The sequence below is a fragment of the Tribolium madens genome, unplaced genomic scaffold (genome assembly GCF_015345945.1).
Source record: "Tribolium madens isolate multiple individuals breed KSU strain unplaced genomic scaffold, Tmad_KSU_1.1 Scaffold_2;HRSCAF=44;Tcas5.2_LGX, whole genome shotgun sequence".
Taxonomy (NCBI): domain Eukaryota; kingdom Metazoa; phylum Arthropoda; class Insecta; order Coleoptera; family Tenebrionidae; genus Tribolium; species Tribolium madens.
The window spans coordinates 2,232,956-2,255,369 of NW_025400995.1; the positions used below are offsets into that span (position 1 = coordinate 2,232,956).

The following is a 22,414-nucleotide window of genomic DNA, read 5'->3' on the forward strand; positions in this document are numbered from 1 at the left end:
ACAAAATCGACGCCAAAAATACATTTCAACTAAAATTTTTAAATTTTAGTTTCAAACGTCAGTCATAATGATTAATGACAATAAAGTGTGGCTTGCATTGACATTTTTTGAACTGTCATAATTTGCTGTCCAAAATTGACTGTCAATTTTTTTTAATTTATAAAATTATGTCTTGTTACCCCATATAAAAATTTAAGATAAAATCTGAGTTTAGATCCTGCCTAGGGTGTATTACTGGTTGCTTTTGGACAGTTTTGGCCAAACGGATGAATAAAAGTCGTGTCAACTGAGATTCTAGTATATTAAAGATAAAAGATACATGCGATGTAGGATTTAAAAAAATATGTCATTTCTTCTTAACATCGTGAAAGCAAATTAAATATACTCTAACGTCACACAAACAGAATATTTATTAAAAAAAGAGATAAAAAAGTACGTAAATAAATATATATCGTAGCATTAACTTAACAAGTAAAGAATTGTTTCAGTCATTTAACACTTCTAATAAGAAATCACAGAAGTGGAGTTTATCAGTCATTCCTTCTCTAGATTTCTTTCTCTTGTATCGACTAAAGGTGCTATAATCGCTGGTGACATGGCCAAAGCTGGGTTTGCTACTGCTATTATATTGTCACCGCTAGCTGCAATTACTTGAACTTTGGGCGAAAGTTTACGTGAATCTTCATCAGCGTCGTTCGAGTCGTCGATTTTATTCTAAAAAAAAACGTGAATAAAACACAAAAAACAAGAAAGTCAAGCAAAACCTGATGATTTGTTCCTGGATACGAGTCCTGATCGTGGCTATGCTATAAATAATTGACAAGTCATCATTACGTAATTTACAACTTTCGGTAAAAAACAAAAAACGTACCGTTGTTACCCTAGAAAAAACATGTACCTGTGAAGGTGAATTCGAATTACTGTAAGAAAAATGCGAATCGCCATCCTCGAAGTCCACAGCTAGAGATGATCTTCGAATGGAAATGTCCCTAAAATTCTCAGTCTGATAAAATAGGTATTACTAGAAGAGTCAAATTCGGACCTGTGAATTTTCGAATGGTTGTGAAACAAAGAGTGAAGTGAAGTTCGCATAACAACAGTTTCGTCAGAACTTGTTTCCTAGAATAAAATATATCACACAAACAATACAAGCCCATTAAAAAAAAACTACGAGAAAGGTGCCAAGCAAATGCCTTACCTCATCTTAGAAGACCTGCATGCTAAAAAAATAAACAAGCAACGTAATTAATTCTATGCATTGGTTTGGAAAAGCGAGTGAAAGCAAACTTACCCAATTATTAAAAGCTGAAAAGCAAAAGCGTTATTACCCTTAAAGACAGATAAGTAATAGACCCAACACTTTATTCCTATCGATAAATCATTTTATTGCATAAAAACACAAAGGGAAGCAAATACAAAAACCAGTTTGCTTCACTTTGCATCATTACAATGACTAGAAAAGGTGAGACTAAATACAAATGTTGTCTTCAAGCGTACAAATTAAAGCTAACTTATAAGTAAGAACATGGAAGTATCACGTGTTATTTTATGGTAAAATTTGATTTTTGTGAGTTGCCTAGACTGCTCTGGGACTCACCTGCGTCATACAAGCCATGCACTTAAAATCAGCTGCAAAGCACCGCAAAAGCAAAAGCATTAAAATCGCAAGCATTAGTGCATCCGAATTCCTAAAATTTCTTATTAATCTTCTAAATTAACAATAATGTGTGTGGTGGGTTTTTGTCTGTTTTGTTGGCTGACCTGCCGTTGCTCATCGCCATCTGAGTTCGTTTCAATTTTCGGTTTCTTAGTCAAAGGACCTTCCATATCACTAATTCGTGGACTGCATCTCACGTCTAGAATATCCTTATCTTGGCAAAGATTCTTATTCATGTACATGGTCGACAACCTAAAAAATAAAAAAAATGAAACGTCAAAACGCGCCGGTGGAAATTTCGGAAAAATTACTGCGTTTTCGAGTAATAACAGCCGGAATCTTTGACAACTTGCCGTGCTAGAGGGAAAAGTTCGTCGCGTCGAGTCAATAAAGCGGGAATAAATCGGCAAATTTGGGCCGCAGCCTCGTTTACCGACACCTCGTGGAGTGTTAAAGGCTTTTCCGGTTTTCTCTTACAGTCGAAACGGCCGTAAATGGCCGCGTAGCGCCGGATTTCGTCCATGCGCCGCGGGTCGTTCTCCGGCATCGACATCACCAACTGAAAATAAAAAAAAATAAATCAAATTCGTTACTTTTTTCTCATTTTTGGTTAAGGAATACAATTGACACAAAAAAGTGTCAAATGTCAAAATTTTTTGACAGAATTTTTTAATTTAAATTTTTAAATTTCTTTAAACTTTTTTTTCTAATTTGCGTTTATAATACGTTTATTAACGTCTCTCAGTAGGAGTCGTTTATGGCACTGTACTTTAATGAATTTAAGGTTATTTAATTTTTGTATGCCGCTTCTGACTTGTCAGGTAACAAATTTTGCGTTGTTGCTTCGGCAATTTCGCGAATTTCGGGCGGAGTGCAAACTAAATTCTGTTGGCTCTTATTTTATTTATTATTATTATTATGTTGTAACACTAATAATTAATAATTTGTAAATATTATTTTTAATGACAGACGGCAGAAATGATTCAAAAAATCAGGTGGGCGCCGAGTGTTACCAACCGATACCAACTAACACAAAATTCTCTAGACGACAAAAATATATTTTTCTTTAATTAAAATAAGAAAAAAGGGGGCGCAAATTAGAAAAAATAGCATAAAATACTCGTTTTATAATGGCATTGGCGCACTCATCATTCACTCATTCTTTAACACAATATTTCATATTTTTGGTCAGTATAAATAGTCATTTTATGGGCAAAAATCGCTAGAATTTGATTAAATTAAAAAATTCAGTACGATGTGTCCAAAAGGGGTCATTTTTGCCGCGAGTGTTGCAAAACCTTGTGCCAGTCCCGATTCGGCATAATTTTAATTGTAAATGCATCGTTCAAGGCTGTTTTTCTCACCTCTAGCTCTTTGCAGACTTTTTTCTTCGTGTTGTGTGCTTTTGGTTCAAATTGGGGCAAGTGTTTGCTCAGTCTTTCAGCAGCAGCTGCTAATTTGGCAATTTGTGAGTCGACCAAAGTGGGGGTTGTTTGCGACATGCTACTGCCAGGACTCGAACTAGAAGAAGGAGGACAGGAAGGGTCTAGTGGTGAATAAGGCCTAAAACAGACAAAATGATTTGAGGAATAAATCGAAATGATTATTTGCCTTTTGTTTAGAGTAAGTCCGGGGCTGGCGATGGGGGGTAAGGCACAAACGTCGCCAGGAGAGGGCGAGTAAATCGTTCGACAGTTATCCCCGCTGTCCACTGAGTAAAACCCGTGGTTACTGGTTACTCGAGGGCTGGATAACTCGACTTCGAAGTCTTCTCCTGGCACTAAGGGTAATTTGAACTTGGTGGGGTTGGTCACCCATTCTTGTAAAGATTTCTGCAATCTTCTAACATGGAGCGGTTTCGACGCCATTCCCACCAGTGACATTATTTCTAAAAATTCCTCCTCGCCAGCGTCGCATAATTGTTGGACGTCATCGCCGCCCATTTCAAGAAGTGTGTCGTAGTACACCAACAACGAGGCATTTTGCATCACCCTGTATAATTGCAGTTCGGCTAAATTCGTTGGGTACGAAGTTTGAAATACTGAAAAAGAAGTGAAGCAATTACTAGAAGCAAAAAATTCGAAAATAATACCGACATACGATGGATGGAATGTGTGATTGATTGCACTCAAACTATGAAGATTGGTCAATAATTCTTTATTGGAAACAGGAATTGCTTGCAACCGACATAAAATATGCCATTTAAATAAATTCACAAAAACTAGTTTACATTTTTTATTTCATTTGCATAATAGACATAATTCGGGATTAAAAACTCAAATAAAGAGTACATCTTCAAGGTTACCCTCAAAACTTCCATTTCTCAGTGTTGCCAATCGAATTTCACAAATTTATTCCTCTTATTATTATTACTATTACCTACACTGTTCAAGTTTATCGTATTTTATTCAAATAAATTCTTAAAATAGTAGTCTGCGGAATATACAGGTGCGCCAGAACTCGCGCCCCAGAGAAAAATAAGGTAAGATGCAAGAAAGATGGAAAAAATGATAAAAAAAACTCTATCTATAAAAATTGCGATGTTATAAGAGTTTAAATTTTGCACTTTGACTCTACTTATTTCTGTTGGAACAATAATTTTTCAAGTTTTTTTGCTACACCTGTAATAACCTTATTATAAGAGAGAACAATGAAGCTGTATCCTAAATTGTATCTCTGTTTAATGTTATTTGTGGCTTTTATTGGCAAAATTTTTGTACCTTTACTAAATAATTATAAAAAAACATATACAAGATCAGTATCATAAAATAGAAATTTAAAAAAATGTCAAATGTCAAAAAATAAATGTCAAATTTTTTTGACAGATACAATTTTTTAAACATTTTTTTCATGTTCCTAGTATCTTATCTTACATGAAATTTTTCTCTGGGGCGCGAGTTCTGGCGCTCCCGGTATAGCCACAAAAATCGGAAAAAACATACTATTTTTTTCTTTAAACTTTACGAATTGATTGAAGCTTCTTATTGCTTTTTATTAATTATTATTTATTAGTGATATTACATTTTGAGAGTTTTCTAAGTATTTTTCAATATTTTTGGTAATTTTTCGTATTGAAGTTGAATTCCTTTTAGCTTTCTGAAGATATCGCAATATTCGATAAAAATAAATAATAGTTTTGTTAAAAAAAAATCTTGGTTTGACTTCCAAATGTCGCTTTTATTACTAGACACTAAAAATCTTTTCAGACTAACTTCATTTCAAGTCACAAAATATGTCACTTTTTTGACGTTTGAAGAAAAAAAAAAACGTTTATAGAGAATTTTCAAGCATCTTTTCAATTATTTTAATAAGAATTAGTTGTATTTAAACAATTTATAAAGAACGTTTACTGTCAGTAGAAAAAATATACACTTTTTCAGTAATTCTGTTACTACACAATCCATTACTCCTTCAAAAGTTAGTAGTTAATATCCAAATAAAAGTTTTCATGTAGAAGTGCAGAAAAACAAAAAATGTTAATAGAAAGCGTTTGTTTGAATAATTTTGGAAATTAAAACACACTAATTGTTCCTTAAAATTTAAAGTTTAAATTAAATTCCCCTTAAATTTGAATTTACTAAATTAAAAAATATTGAAATATTTATATTTTAGAGCTACGCAGGGTGTGCCATGTAAGGTAAGATACCAGAAACAAAAATTTAGAAGTTATGAGAGTTTAAATTTTGCACTTTGACTATTTATTTTTGTTAAAAAAATAATTCTCCAAGTTTTTTTGCTACAGGCTATTAGAAGAGGAAACAAGGAAGCTGTATCCTAAATTGAACTCTGTTTAATGTTATTTATTTTATTGACAAAATTTTTGTATCTTTACTAAATAATTATAAAAAAACATTCAATATCATTAAATAGACATAAAAAATGTCAAATGTCAATTTTTTTTGACAGATTGAATTTTTTTAACATTTTTTTCATATTTCTGGTATCTTACTTACTTGAAATGTTTCTCTGGAACGCAAGTTCTGACACACCCTGTATAAAGTTTAGGTATACAATAAGATAAAATGAAAAATATGATGATCACTTAGTTAAAACACTGTACAACAAAAAGCATAAAAAATATATCGAACGATAGAGTAGAATCTTGTTTTCGAACATTGAGAATCGACTTTTCTTAAAAATGCTACACAAATTGCAAAAAAAGAAAACGAAAAATTTTCTTCAGAACTCATTCTACGTAAAATATTTTCCATTATTTCTTTTTGTAAAACTTTAAATGCCTTTATGCCGATTTGTAATTCTGACACTCAATTCTAATTTTTTGCCTCATATTATAAAAAATACCCCGAGTTACCATAGTCAATGTGGCTTTGATTAATTATTATCAAATATGATTAAAAACTTATAATTTACACATTAACATAATGATAATAATAAATAGCGATTTATAAAACAAGTTGATTTTTAATTTGCCTTTAACATAAATAAATTTGTAATTTATTTTTTTCCCAATTTTCGTTATTAGTCAGAAATGTCACTCTGGGAATATATTTTCATATTATTCGAATTGAAATAAACAAGTTGGTTATTATACCATAATGAAGTCTTCATTAAATATTTTTATACGTAGTTTGAAAAGAAAAAAAGCCGGTAAAAAATGCGTAATGACGATAATAACAAAATAATTAAGAAAAAATTGTTTGAATACATGTACTGCACAAAAAAGTTCAAAAAACTTGTTCCACGTAATGACACTTTTTGTTATTAAATTTAGCAAACGTGAAGATAATTTTAACGAGCAAAAAATTGGAATCGCCCAAAAAATGAAAAAACTCATCCCTGACCTGCACTTTTATCGATTCTTCAATTGTCGTTGCATTCGCCGTGTCTGCAAGTCTGTTTGGGTGATTTTTTTTTGGACATGCGCACTCCCTGGATGTTTTTTAATAAAAGACGCAAGACGTTTTCGCAAGAAACAGCCCCGATTCCGATGGCGGAAAAAATCCGGTCAATACTTTCCCATCCCTTAAAAAAAGTCATCAAAGGATTGCGTTTTTTTCTCGAAGGGTTGAAGATTTGGCTTAGGCGATAGGGCCACTTCATTTATCGTGTGAACGCGATAAAAAATCACGCATGTCAGTCTGTTTAATATTCAAGAACACGGTATGTCAACATACGAAGGGCATACGCTATTTGAATATCCTACAAAGGAGCACCCGCACCATAAAAACCGCCAGGTACATCTTTACGGGCCTTTTGTTTTTTTTTCGGACCTTGTCTAAGTCCGGACCCTTTCTCACACTGGCGGGCAGTTTTTTACGCGGACAAAAAATATTCAGATTTAATTATATGCGCGTAAGTGCCCAGGTAAAATTTGGGACAGTGTTGCAATCTAAGCCGAATTTAATTGACACACCAAAAAAATTAAACCCTGACTTTGAATAAAATTGCGCGAAATTATGTGAAAGTGAAGCGTTTCTTGTGCCCTAAACTGCTGAAACCGGAAATGAAGCTTGAAATTCACACTTGAATATAGGTTTTTGGAAGGGTCATTGACTTTCTGACATAAAAATATTGCACACGATATTATTTTATCACGAAAATTGGAGGTAATGTAGCGTGTGTTTCTTTGAAGTACAATAAAAAGCAGTGTATTTTGTTTTGGTTGGTTTATGTAACGTCACGTGATCCTACATAGAAATGCCAGAATGGCGTTTTTAATTAAGAAAATTACAAAAATGGCTTCACGAATGCACTGAGACGACAATTTTTATCTAAATTATGATATTAAACAATTGAAAATTTCTCAGTAATTACAAAACCAAAATAATGTTTTACTATTTTTGCGCTAATAACATGCAAAAACAATAAAGATAAACTTGTCTGTTTATTGCATATGCATGTTAGAAATGTTCACACTTCAAAATAATAGAAAACAATAATTTGCAGTTCACCTATCCAAAATAAGAAACTTCACTTCAAAATTTGAATTATGGCTTTCAGTAACTGTTTTTTATTAAATTAGACAGTAATTTGTGTACAGGGTGTTTTATAAAAACACAAAAATTGCTAAGTAAAATAAGAAACGAGAAACATTAAAACATTTTTTTTAGATCTGTCAAAAAAATTTGACATTAATTTTTTGACATTTGACATTTTTCTATGTCCTGAATAGGTATGTTTTTTCACATTATTCACTAAAGGTACAAAAACTTTGTCAATAAAAGCTACAAATAACGTTAAACATAGTATATTGTTTCCTCTTCTAACAGCCTGTAGCAAAAGAACATGTAAAATTATTTTTACAACAGAGATAAAGAGTCAAAGTGGAAAATTTAAATTCTCATTACTTCGAAATTTTTATAGATAGAATTTTTTTAATATTTCCTGGTTTCTTATTTTGCTTGGCATTTTTCTTTTTTGTGTTTTTATAAAACGCCTGTATATTTTAGGAAATATTTTTTCTCTAATTAACACACTTTAACAAATATGCAGGGTGCGCCAGAACTCGCGCCCCAGAAAAAAATTTCAAGTAAGATAAGATACCAGGAACATGGAAAAAATGTTCTATCTGTCAAAAAATTTTGACATTTGTTTATGTCTATTTAACGATACTGATGTTCTTGTATATGTTTTTTTTTAGAATTATTTAGTAAAGGTACAAAAATTTTGCCTATAAAAGCTACAAATAACATTAAAAAGAGTTAGAATTTAGGATACAGCTTCCTTGATTTCCCTTCTAATAACCTGTAGCAAAAAAATTGGAAAATTACTTTTCCAACAGTCAAATTGCAAAATTTTAAACTCTCATAACTTCGAAATTTTTATAGATAAATTTTTTTTAACATTTTTTCCATGTTCCCGGTATCTTACTACCTTATATGGCATTTTTCTCTGGGGCGCGAGTTCTGGCGCACCCTGTATACGTACTTGCACAGTTTTTTTTAAATTTTGATACACTAATAATAAGGGTCATTAAGTTAATTGCAATCAAACGTCAGATAAATGATCACGTGACCAGTTGGACCAACCAGATGCTCAGATTCGCGCATTAATTTTTGATACCGAATTGATTTTTTATTAAGACGAACTAAAAATTAATTAATTAGTTGTTAAAAGTTAATGTGCGATTAACCCTGATGAGCATCTAGTTGGTTCAATTTGGTCACGTGATTAGTTAATCTGACGTTTGATTGCAATTTATTTCATGACGCTTCTACAAACCGACCCTAAGTAAAAAAAATCGACCGTAACAAGAAAATGTAATTAAATTTCTAATCAAATAAGTACCCTATGACTTTGAAAATAAGTTGGCAATAGTGAAAAACACAAAGAAGGAAGCATATCTTTTGTCGCTAATTATTATTATTAATGTTTCGAATAATTTAATTTAATTTAATTTAATACATACTTCTAGTGAAATTTGTTTTGTAGTTCTTAAAATAATAATACACACAAAAATTAACAATTTTTGACATAATCTTGAAATATTTTCCACAATATGTATTTTAAATTTTCTTACTTTAATGGTTTTATTAAAAAAACAGTTCTGTGGTAATTGTATTTATTTACGTATTTCTAAATTAATTCATACGAAGTATGAACTTAATCTACTAAAAGTTTTTCTTAACCCATGTTAAAATGCTTCAGATTTAAAACTTATAATAAAATAACAAAAACTGTCGTTTCGTTTTTCATAAATATAGAAAAATTTATTTATAACTTATTATGTCAAAAAATGTAGCTGCAACGTTGCCATTTTGATTAACACTAATGAGTACACCTCGTGCCATTTCAATCGCTACACTGGCAACGTCGCAACTGTGTTTTTTGAGGTAAAATAGGTCACAAAAATTTGATTTCGGAACAAAACGTAACAAATTTAGAGCCAAAATTTCACACAGAAAAACATTATGAAAAGTGACGGAATGGCGATTGAAATGAGCAAAGAAGTTAATTTGCAATCGATATATAAAATGACTTAAAAATGCAAATCTTTCTTGGTGTTGCATTTTGAATGTCGCTGAGTATAAATGAGTAAACGGTCGAAACAGAAATAGGTTTTTTGTGTCCATGTCAAAAAACTTGAACTACTTGATTTTACATCAGACGCATAAAAAGCAAATTTATATCTACTTATAAAGATGGTCATTAGAAAAAACGATGCATTCCTAATGGTGCTATGAAATAATTTTCAATTTTTTTTAAATTGTATACATGTTAACCTTTAAAAGTAATTAGTTTTTTATGTTTTACATAACAAATCTAAAATATGGACTGGTAGAAAAACAACAAAAAAATAACAAGTTTTTATTTTCGATTACTACAGCACGTTTTTTAAGCGACATAATAGTTGTTCTAAGCGTTGCCTCCTAACAAACATTTTTTTATCGAAATACCGCAACTGTGATTTAATCTGAATAAGAAATTTATAATAAACACTGTTCAATTTTCTCATGACCTTTAAAAACTATCAGGTAAAGACAAAGCATAAAAAAATTTCCCATCATTACTCGCACTCGTATTCAAAAAGGGTGAGCTTTTTTGCCATGTTGAAAAAAGCTTCCTCTCAACCTTGAGGAACCAAACCCACCCTAAGCCCCGACCAATCGCAGCGCGGCACCGAGGGGGCATTTGCTAAATTATTCCAATGGCAAACACGCCCCAGAAACCCTAACGGTACTTTTCGTAATTCGGGTGCCATATTGTCATCTACCGCGAATTACGCCAAACCGAACGATTTTTCGTCGAAAGGTCACTTGCCATTCGGGTCAAACATGCAGATATTTCAACAGATTTAGCATTTTTTACACCCGTTCAAATGTAACGATTTAGTTCTTATAGTAAACTGTCATTGTAATTGTTTAAGCTACACAACTATCGGTATTTGGCAAAAAACTACAGGTAAGATCGAGTTAACTCACACAAAAACTGTCTTGTTCTGGCATGGCGACTGAGATGTACACTCGGAGACCGTATTTTTGCACGCCACAAACACAAAACAAACTCACTACTCACCGACAACAATTGTTTTACTCCCACAACGGCTTTTCCACTCACACCAATGCAAATTTGCCCAATTTTGTCATTTCCCACTCAAAAAATTGTTTCATATTTTAAACATTAGATTTCTGGTCAAAAAAATATTTGTAATCGAGTCAACTTTGAATCTATGTGAAACGTCAAATAAAATGACAAGTCGAAAGGTAAAAAAAATATGATTTTAATAACTAAATTTATGATTTACCTTCAAAAAGGACCGTTAACGGTTCTATTTTATACGCCAGCGACTAATTCCAGCCCACTTTGCGGTTTTATTTTTCGACTTGTCATTTTATTTGACGTTTCAGGTGCACCAAAGATGACTTGATTACAAATATACCTACCTAAATTCAATGTTGCTAAGTCAAGTCACTGGTCACTTTGTTGATTAAATAAAGTAATGAAACAATGGATTTTATTTTATTCTCCATTTTTTAAAAACAATAAAAAGTAAAAAAATGTACAAAGTCTTAGTTATTATGCGATCTAGCATTCAAATTTTCGTATTTGATCCAATCAAAAAAATACAAACAAGCGGATACAATAACAAAGTTATTGTTGTGAAAATACAAAGATAAAATTACATAAACTAACAACAGTTTACTGATGCGAGAGAATTTTATTTCATTTACAAATCTACTTTGTATTTATTAAAACAACTTAGTAGTAAGTAAAAACAAATAAAAAACAATATTTCAAAAATTTCGTTTAGATTAAAATTTTCTTGGTCGTTAAGACGAAAACACAAATTAAATTTCAAAATTTGCGCAATTGAAATAAAAAAATATTCATTGTTGAGATAAGAACAAGGCAATAAAACGACAATGAAAAATGCAAATTTCTTGTAACTGTGATGACCTTTCTGTTAATTTTATTTAACACATGTTTAGTTTTGAGGCATTGACAACGAAGTGGTTAGAGAAACCCTGTACACCGTTAATTTTACAAAATATTCAGTGGCGGCAAAATAGACTTTTAAATTTTAGATTATCTGTCAATGAGATTATTTGTAATGTCAAATTTCCATAGCCTTCTAAAATTGGTTAGTGGGTGGTAGAAAAATTAATGTGGATGTATCAAAAGTACGAAAAGTAAAATTTCAAAATTTGCGCAACTGAAATAAAAAAATATTCATTATTGTGATAAGAACAAGTCAAATAAGACGACAATGAAAAATGCAAATTTCTTGTAACTGTAGATGACCTTTCTGTTAATTTTATTTAACACATATTTTTATTTTTGAGGTATTGACAACAAAGTGGGTAGAGACACCCTGTACACCGTTAATTTTGCAAAATATTCAGTGGCGGCAAAATAGACTTTTAAATTTTAGATTATCTGTCAATGAGGTTATTTGTAATGTCAAATTTCCATGGTCAGCTAAAATTGGTTAGTGGGTAGTTGAAAAATTAATTTGGATGTATCAAAATGACGAAAAAATAAAACAATTTAAAATTTCAAAATTTGCGCAATTGAAATAAAAAAAATATTCATTATTGTGATAAGAACAAGTCAAATAAAACAACAATGAAAAATGCAAATTTCTTGTAACTGTAGATGACCTTTCTGTTAATTTTATTTAACACATTTTTATTTTTGAGGTATTGACAACAAAGTAGTAGACACCCTGTACACCGTTAATTTTGCAAATTATTCAGTGGCGGCAAAGTAGACTTTTAAATTTTAGATTATGTGTCAATGAGGTTATTTGAAATGTCAAATTTCCATGGCTGGCTAAATTTGGTTAATGGATGAAAAATTCGTTAATTTTGACGGATTAAAATGAGTGTTCGAGACTTGTTACATTACATTACAAAGCCTCGCTCGCTGGTATGAAATCAGTCAGAGCCGTCTCGCATGAAAAACTGTCTTTTGGATTTTTTCTCAATAAGTTTTTTGTGTGGCAGCAGTGAACTCGTTGTGGACTAGTTTTTACCCAAAAATTTTTCAACCTTCACGAGCGAAAAAACTAAATTATCGATTTGAGACCGCTCCGAAATTGAATCTGGAATTCGTTGAGAAAAAAATTGTCTCTAATGGGAAAAAAGCGCCGAATATTAGATCGCTCATCATATTGATGGGAAACGTTCCGCTCGCTGATCAATGGAATGCGCGAAAAAACAATTAAAACAGTAAATTTTTGGCGCCAAAAATTCGAATTTAGTGAAAATTTCCAATTCGCGAATTACTTGTGTTGTTGTGATTTCTGCTGATGATCTTCCGCGGGAGCGACGGCGAGGTGGAGTTCCTGTGTGCTGGTAGGTTCGGCGTCGGCGTCGGGACGCACACTTTCGGTGACTGTCTCGCATTAACACAGTTCCCGGAAAGCGGCCCGGAAGCGGCGCCGGCGGGTTCAACACTCGCCCTGCCGTCCTCGTTGATATTCGTCGAGTCCATTTCACACACCATCAAATATTTATGTTTAACATAAAACGGGGAAAACTAAATGAGGTAGAGTTTGTGCAGATTGCAACTTCCGAACCGTCCGAACACAACTGCAGTAAACCTGGCGATTTAGTTTATTTTTCTCCCTCTCCGATAGTGTGAGAGCGCGGCCCTCGTCCCCACTACAAACTCGCCGGGGCATAGGAGCCGGCTCTGGGTGCAGCAGGGATCGCGACAGGACGAAAACACCCCAAACGGCCTACCCCACCAAGCATCCACCTTATAACACCACAAATATTTTATTTATTCGCTTACCTACAACCTCACAAATTTCTTCCTGATCCTTGAAAACAAAAAAACACAACAACTATTCAAAATTAAGTCACTCAGACCATAAAATACGGAAAAAAATCCATGGCAACAGACTGTGAAACTTGAAAAATAAGTTTACAAATAATAAAAAAACAAATAAAAAATAATGTCATTTCATAAACAACTTTCTTTCAAATAACCCACAAAATCGGTGTTACGAAAACAAAAATCAACAAAAAATTATTAAAAATTAAAAAAATCGTGTCAAAAAAACATTTTAAGAAATAACAAAGAGAGTAATTTTTATTAAAAAAAAAACAAAAGTCGAGTTAGGTTATTAAAAAATACAGGTGCACCAGAACTGGTCCCCAGAGAAAAATGCGAGGTAAGGTAAAATACCAGGAACTGAAAAAATATAAAAATTTTGATTTTTCTGTTGGAAAAATAATTTTCAAAGTTTTTTTGCTACAAGCTATTAGAAGAGAAAACAAGGAAACTATAATCTAAATTATAACTCTGTTTAATGTTATTTGTGGCTTCTATTGGTACCTTTATTGAAAAATAAGTTTATAAATAATAAAAAATAATGTCATTTCATTAGCAACTTACTTTCAAATAACCCACAAAATCGGTGTTACGATAACAAAAATCAACAAAAAATTATTAAAACTTAAAAAAATCATGACAAAAAACCATTTTAAGAAATAACAAAAACAAAAGTCGAGTTAGGTTATTAAAAAATACAGGTGTACCAGAACTGGCCCCCAGAGAAAATGCGAGGTAAGGTAAAATACCAGGAACTGGAAAAATATAAAACTTTTGATTTTCCTGTTGGAAAAATAGTTTTCAAAGTTTTTTTGCAAAAAGCTAATAGAAGAGAAAACAAGGAAACTGTATCCGAAATTATAACTCTGTTTAATGTTATTTGTGGCTTTTATTGGTACCTTTATTGTAAAATAAGATTATAAATAATAAAAAACAAATAAAAAATAATGTTATTTCATAAACTTTTTTTCAAATAACCCACAAAATCGGTGTTACGTAAACAAAAAGCAACAAAAAATTATTAAAAATGAAAAAAATTATGTCAAAGAACCTCGAAACAAAAGACATTTTGATCGTGTTATACATTCACATTTTAAGAAATAACAAAGACGGTAATTTTTATTAAAAAAAAAACAAAAGTAGAGTTAGTTTATTAAAAAATACAGGGTGCGCGAGAACTCGCGCCCCGGAGAAAAATGCTAGGTATGGTAAAATACCTGGAAAAATAATTTTCAAAGTTTTTTTGCTACAAGCTATTAGAAGAGAAAACAAGGAAACTGTATCCTAAATTATAACTCTGTTTAATGTTATTTGTGGCTTTTATTGGTACCTTATAAAAAAAACAAACAAGATCATCAGTGTTATTAAATAGACATAAAAAACGTCAAATGTCAAAACATAAATGTCAAAATTTTTTGACTAATTTATTTCCTGGTCTCTTATCTTACTTGAATTTTTTCTCTGGAGCGCAAGTTTTGGCACAGCCTGTATGTTGTGAAAAAAATTCTTTTAAAAACAGCTTAGAAGAATAACGTTCGTTGGAAGTTAATATCTTTTTTACTATTTTTTTAATTAGAAACACTCTGTATATCTAAAATTGTGCTCTGAGTCCAATTAAAAAATGTAAATTGCCAGTTTTACGACCCCTGCGCTCACTCGTATTTTTGTTAAACCAATTAAATAAATTTACATCACATCACAGTTTAAGATTTTGGGGAGTAAAACTGGTACTGTTCCCCTTCTAAATTCGGTGTGGAAAAAAAACTGAATCTTTTCTAATTACGTGACGGCTTCATCTCATACGTATTGGACAATTTTTTAATTAAAAAAAAACACCTACGATAGTAGAAAAGTGCGCATTTAGAATAGTTTTTTCACAACGACTACAAGGTTAAAGTAATTTTTTGCGACGGATTTATTAATTTACTAATTATTAGTCAAGCAAAGCTGACAAAAAGCGATTTTTTTCTGTTCTGGCCGTAAAATTTGAATTTTTACATAAGATTTTTGTGAAAAAATAAATTTCGAAATAAAATAATTTACTAAAACCTACGTTGGTTTAGCATTGAGACATGTTTTTTGTTTAATTTTCGAATTAATAAACAGATACGTGCATAATTATAGTACATAAATTAGAAATTACAAAAAATTAATGTTGTTTTTATTTAAAATAAGGTTATAAAAATTGGAAATGTGTTATAAGTAGTGATGCGAGTCTAGGAACGGTTAGCCATTTTTTTGATCCACCCTTTATGTGAGCTGGCTTGTCTAGCAAAGGGTTGGTGTAACAGACAAGTCTAATTGAAACGGTTAACATTAGAACAATAAACATTTTAATTTAAAATATTATACCAACAAAAATAAATACAAGTTTTGTGTATTTATGTTATGTAAAATTGTCAATAAAAAGAAGAAAAAACTCAACAAAAAATTATTTCCGTACAAATAAAATCAGGTTTTTATTTAAAACTTTGCTTCAAAACTTTGCTTAAATTTCTTCAGCGAGTATTAAAAATTGAATAGTTGAATGCATGGTCTTAGCAACCCTAAAATAAAAGCAAGGGTCAATAGACTAAAGAATGGATCTCATACGAGATCATAAAATGACCGGTTAAGTTCCCCCCATATGTAAATTGTAAAGAAAAAAACGCTCTATCCCTGTCTTTCCTCTTCTCCAAGATTATACCTGTGCCTTGTCCAGTGGTAGCAGAGGCGATTTTTTGTTACTATTCACCTCAGCTTTTCATATCTAAAGGGTTAAATAAAAAAAAGAGAAAAAAGTCATTTTATATTTGGTGAGAGCGTACAACCCGGTTAATGTATTCAGGGATGTGCCCAGTTTATGATTTTTTTCAACATGCTCATACGCTTTTTTCAGTGGGAATCGTTTTTCATTGTCTTGAGAACACTGACACAAACGAGCTCATCAAAATCGAAACAAAAAATCAGAAACCCTCGATTCACGAGTTCAAACGCGATTTTCTCGTCAAAACTGGAGTACCGATGTGCTGGTTTAATTCCACGATTAGATTAATTGTAAAAAATTTCCCTGGTAATATGTGAATGCGACGAGGAGACGTGACAACGCCGCACTCAACTCGGAGGGTTCCAGAGGTGTATAACTGGTTGCCTACCCAATCAAAGTATCCCCTAGTTCTGTGGCTCGGGCAGGGGTGAACAAAATAGTCCCATATAAATGAATAATAATTTAAGATAATAAAAATCACAAAAATTATGTTAATTAGTTAATTAAAACCTGGAATAGAACATTGTAGAAAAGTACCAAAAATATGCGAAATTTTTTAAGATCGCATTAAATTTTTTTTTGACTGTCTTTTAAAAAACATTAAAAGAATAACATTTGTATTAATTAATTAAAAACATGTAAATTTGTGTAAAGCGTGCAAACCGTTATGATTAAAACAATCGAAAGTTTTGGTTTTGAATCATTTATAGCGTTTTAAATAAATAAAAGTGAATAAACTCCCGGTGTATAAAAATTATTTATGAGTTTATGCAATATTTAATGTTTTTGCACTCAAATTTTAGATAATTTCGAAGGTTTTGTAAACCAGTCTCGTGTCTAATAGAACAGGATTGGCAGGTTTACCTCAAAAATGAAAACTGTAAATTTCCATAATGTAATAACAAAAAATATTGCAAAAACGTTGCTCCGTGAAGCGTTTCTTGTTACGGTTTTACAAAAACTACAGTTTAGTAATAAAATGTGTTAACAGTTTTGGGCCCTATTTTGGGGTGTGCGGCCCTGGTAGCGGTGCGCATGCCACGCATGTCCGTTAACTTTCAATTTCATTTCACAAAATTCACATGACATTGCACGTTTGTTATTACGTTTTATCTGTTTTTTTTGTTTGCAATTAACTAACTAAAAGTACAAAAACAATGACCTTTGGCTATTATGAGTGGGCCCGATGTGGATGAGGTGCTAAATTACTTATCAATAAAATTCAACAAAATCTTCTGTGATCGTGAGTTCGTCTGTTGTGTAATTGAAGACTTCCAGACAATTTTGGAGAATAAGGCCCGAATTTGGTGAGTCTGAAAGTCAAATGCATTGTTCTATAGCATGCGGAAAAGGAATGTAATGCAGAGAAAGAGAAAGTCCAGTGATCTCACCAGTTATGTAAAACTTTGAATTTTACTTTCATTTACTTTCAGTGTCCTCGTCTTCCCAACGTTGGGGCCAATCTATCTAAAAGCTCTTCGCTACCAAGCGAGGATATTCGATTTAGCTGTCTTCAATATAACTTCAGCCTCTGGCAAGTTCAGGTCGATTGCAGTATGTCATAAGGACCATTTGTAAGTCCTAATCTACGCATCAACAAGTTACTGAATTATTTTTTCAGAAAGAAGCAAAACAAAGAAGAAATCATGCCGGAATCGTCCAAACGCAAACGTCCAGAACGACAACTCTACGTACCCCCAGCGCAGCGAGCGTCCCGTTTGAGCAAAAGTGACAAAAAAGTGACAGAACCCGGGCATAAATCGACAAGAAATGATCCAAGTGCAATCAGTGACGAGTGTTTGTTAAATCTGAGTGATGTGCTGAATTTGTTGTATTTTTTTAACCCCATTTTGTGCAATTTTCGAAACTTGACTAAATCGCGTTACCAACATACGAACTGCCAATTCAAAAAATTACTAAATTTTCAAAAATTTGCCGCCTTCAGGTATCACAATTTTATCAAAATTTATCAACTGTTTTTGAGTGACGTCTATTGGGATTTAAACCAACTCCAGTGCACAAATCCACGCCGCGATGGGTATTTTCAAACTTACCCAATTTATGATTTTGATGATTTTCAAGCCCAAGCTGAGAAACCTTCAGTAAGTCGTGTTAAGAGTCAAATTTTTTTAATACACATTTTTAGGCTGTTTTAGTCAATCAAGAAGCGAATGATTTTGCCCAAATCGTAAACGGATTGCCTGAAGTCGAAAATAATTTGTACAAAATAGAGTGTGATAATGATTGCGATTCTGGAAATTGCATTGTTGATTTATCAGTGATTAAATTAGGACATTTCTTCATTATTTCAATGGAAAATGGTGATTATTTTTACGAGTGCCAAGAACAGCACGATCCAACTATTTGCGTAAGTTTTTCAGATCAAAGTGAACGCACGGATTAATTACCGATTTGAAAGTATTTCCGCATCTAAAAGTGCATTCCATTGTAATAACAGTTTTTGAAAGTCTTGCATCCTCAATTACTTTAAAGGAAGTTCTCAAGATTTGTTTCAATTCGCGATAAAGCTATTTTTAAACCATAACTTTCACTCGTATCAACTAATCTACATAACAGATTGCTAATTATTAACCAACATTTATATCATTAGCTTGACAATAATATTACACAACTCTCATGGCACGCATGTTGCGTAATTTTTTACTTTTTTTGTTCCGGTTTTTAACCGGAAGTGCAGTTACACTTTCTATCACAAGATAGTGATTATTGTTTACAAGAAAACAGTCGTTTTAAATTAAAGTTTGTCATAACGGGTCGGTGACCCCAAATTCTCAAATTTCGATCAATAAAAAAATCTATTTTTAGTAAATTCCGATGCACTTAATTGGCTTTTTTAATCCATATCCGAAGTTAGAAAGTTCGGTTATTGGAAGTCATTCACGCTGATTACAAAATAACAACAAGATTATAAAATTTCACTGCTACAATATTAGATTTCCATTCGATGAAAGTGATACGCGGTTTTAACAATATCGAAACATTGGTTTTTCTCTTTGAAGCTTATTTCGACCAAAACCAATGCTTTAATGAGCCATTTCAACACCAATTCGGGTGCTAGAGTAGTACAATTTACTTTGAGCGATGTTGGAGTTAATTCATGAAAAATATTCGATACTTGACACTTCGAAAATCGAATTTTTCACACTTGTGACATTTACTACCAACTGCCACCTTATTAGGGCAAAAGTTTCTAAATTTTGAAAAATTTACTTTTATGTTAAAATAGAAAAAATAGCATAAAAAACTTGCTTCATTTGTCGTTCTTTAATATACTATAAGACAGTTTTTCTTTTAGTGTGGGAATGTTAGAAACCAGTTGGAAACTAGTAAAAAATTAGAGAAATTAAATATAAGTGCAATAAAGAGCGAAAATGAAACGAATAAAAACGGAACACCAAAAAGCAACAAAGACGTTATCAAAAATCAGATAAACATGAATAAGAAGAAAGTGTCGGATAATACTCATGAACAGGAGAAGGAGATTATGCGAATGACTAAGGAGTACATTAATCGGAAGACTCGGCCTATTATGAAATACGTGGATGACTCTAATGACACATTACGGATTGATAAGAACGATAGTGTCAATAATTGGGAGGACCTGTTTGACGATAACGGTCAAATTCAGGAAGAACTACTGACTGAAGTAATTTTCGTATATGAAATTGGACTCAATACGTTTGATTTTCCCTTCTAGATTGTCGATAAGGTCGGTGATGATATAACAATAGTGAAAGCCAGTGAAGACTACACGGCGTACACAAATAAGCCACCGGAAGAGCTGGAACACGTAGTCGAACTTTACAACTTTCCTGCAACTCTCGAAACCCACGATTTGGTCCAGGCTTTCAGCGAGATTAACAGCGATGCGATGTACATAAAATGGGTGGATGATACTCACGCTTTGCTAGTTTTAGGTTCTCTCAGTCAAGGTATTTGAAATAGAGGGATGACTTTTGAGTGATTGCTGGTTTTTAGCTCAAAAAGCGGTGAATATGCGAAATCCTTTGATTAAAGTTCGTCCAATGACTGCAGCGAGCGCTATATCAATGGATGTTGCAAACAAGTCGGATCTAAAACCGGCCATGAAACGTCCACCAACTAACTTACAGACTGCTAGGAGATTAATTACGACTCATTTAGGTACCAAAAGTAAATTAACTAAAGAGCAAATTGCGAAAGAAAAACAGGATTTGAAAAATGCCAGAGGTAGGTTGACGACTCCAGGGGATGCAATCGCTGATTGGTTTGTTGTAGAAATGAAAAGGTTGCTCAAACAAAACGAAAAAGACGCCTGGGAGGGCAAGTTGCGATCGTCAGTCAACTAGGATAAGTTATGTGATTTGTGCCTTATCTGTGTACCTAGAGAGTCAAATTTTAGTCATTTTTTATAGTTCTTTGGTTACCAAGTTAGTAGGTAATAGAAGAGATACATGTCTTCATTTATTTATTGTTTTGTACTCTTTTTTACTTCCTATACAAATAAGCGAAGTTTTAGGAAGTGACCTTAATATTTTATTTTGTGATATTCAAGATTTTAGAAAAATATTGTCTATGTCTATAGATTTGTGAACATCTCAGGATCGTGATTTGATTATGTGTTTTTTGAAACTGAATATATTTTATTTACTCTTATTTGGGTTTTATCAATTTCCTCTTTAAAACACAATACGCACGATATATCTAATTCAACAGACTAAATAGAACTCAAACAAGTCAGAGGTATTATGGAATAAAATAATAAAGTTCTTTAATATGCCTACAAAATTTCAATGTGTTGTACAAAAATTTCAAATAAGATAAAATACCAGGAACATGGAAAAAAGTTTAAAAAATTCTATGTCAAAAATTTTGACATTTATTTTTTGACATTTGACATTTTATGTCTATTTAATGATATTGATGATCTTGTATATGTTTTTTATAATTATTTAGTAAAGGTAGGTACCAATAAAAGCCACAAAAAACATTAAACCGAGTTACAATTTAGGATACAGTTTCCTTGTTTCCTCTTCTAATAGTCTTGAAAAATTATTTTTCTAACAGAAATTGAATCAAAGTGCAAAAATTAAATTCTCGTAACTTCGAAATTTTTATAAGTATATAGAATTTTTAACATTTTTTATCTTTCCTTACACGGTATTTTTCTCAGGCGCACTCTCTATACAGCTGGATAAAAACGTCCCAAGCCATAATAACTCCATTATTTTTAAAAATATGTCCATAACACTTTCTCGAACAAAGTTGCACAATTTATTATTGTTATCTGTTCTTTGGGATAGATCAATCAATGCAAACTATTCAACTTTGATCAAAGAATTGTCATTCATAACTTTAAAAATAATGAAGTTATGGTTTGGGGCGTTATTTCTAATCCAGCCTGTATTTAGAAAGACAATTTGATAATATTTCAAATGCAAAAAAAATATGTAGGGTGTTTTATCTAAATATTTTGAGCCATTTAAGTTTTTTTGATGCGCTATAAATATTAGTCTTTTTTTTCGTGTTCAAATAGTATTTTTTATTGTTTTGTGCAATAAACCAAATGTATTCGTTAAAAAGTTAGATTTTGCTCGCTCAATAATAACCAAGCTAAGCTAAAGCTAATGTTGTTTCATTGAAAAAAACACATATTTTGTATTGTAACTCTTTTCTGAGACATTCTGTACACTACAGGTGTGTCAATGTCAGTTATTGGTGTTCCTAAATTATGTTTTATTCTGAAAACCGTTGGTAACACTTTATGTAAAATTTTGTTTTCTAACAAAAAAATGTAATAATGTCGAACAATAATCGACATGTGAATATGTGCAATTTTAATTTATTGCCGAGGAAAAGCAAGAAATTTTAAAATCAAAATTATAAGTATTTTGAAAAAATAAGACCGAAATTCAAATCTTTGTTAATTTGGATCACGACAATATTTAAAATTTCTGGTAAATTGCTTTAAAAAATGTGTTTTTTTGAAATGTCCAAACATTATTTATGTGAAGCAACTCAAGTGTGCAATTTTTATGAAAATTTTTACATTATTGGTGAATTGTTAATTGTTTTCAAGGTAACTGAGATTTCTCCAATTATGAGTAAATGCAAAACGCTTTCGCATTTATATTTAATATTCACAAATTCTTCAATGTTTATATTTTTTCATTACAAAATATGTAATATTAATAAATATTTCTGTGGTAAAACTAAACTTACGGTTTTAAATGAAATGTGCATTTGGTTAAAATAATATCCTGCTGGGT

General features: G+C 31.8%; 2 protein-coding genes across 8 annotated transcripts; one reads left to right on the forward strand and one right to left on the reverse strand.

Moving 5' to 3' along the window:
* Window positions 1-284: 284 nt before the first annotated feature.
* On the reverse strand, window positions 285-22,414 carry LOC123006066 (NGFI-A-binding protein homolog). Of its 7 annotated transcripts, none has more exons than XM_044400223.1 (9): window positions 22,368-22,414; window positions 3,269-3,698; window positions 3,022-3,220; window positions 1,969-2,216; window positions 1,762-1,909; window positions 1,043-1,119; window positions 872-989; window positions 765-806; window positions 285-714 (listed from the first exon to the last, which is right to left on the reverse strand). In XM_044400223.1, exons 2-9 carry the CDS (start codon window positions 3,643-3,645, stop codon window positions 535-537), a joined length of 1,389 nt encoding a protein of 462 aa, XP_044256158.1. In that variant the 5' UTR covers window positions 3,646-3,698; window positions 22,368-22,414; the 3' UTR covers window positions 285-534. The 7 variants fall into 7 exon arrangements, 5 of the variants coding, with proteins under 5 accessions (XP_044256158.1, XP_044256157.1, XP_044256156.1 ...); XM_044400222.1 differs by lacking the exon at window positions 22,368-22,414 and adding an exon at window positions 12,847-13,170 and having other exon boundaries at window positions 2,011-2,216; XM_044400221.1 differs by lacking the exon at window positions 22,368-22,414 and adding an exon at window positions 12,847-13,167 and having other exon boundaries at window positions 899-989.
* On the forward strand, window positions 17,201-20,801 carry LOC123006064. The gene is made up of 8 exons (XM_044400219.1): window positions 17,201-17,452; window positions 17,579-17,719; window positions 17,767-18,247; window positions 18,292-18,513; window positions 19,462-19,812; window positions 19,864-20,098; window positions 20,145-20,375; window positions 20,424-20,801. Exons 1-8 carry the CDS (start codon window positions 17,319-17,321, stop codon window positions 20,492-20,494), a joined length of 1,866 nt encoding a protein of 621 aa, XP_044256154.1. The 5' UTR covers window positions 17,201-17,318; the 3' UTR covers window positions 20,495-20,801.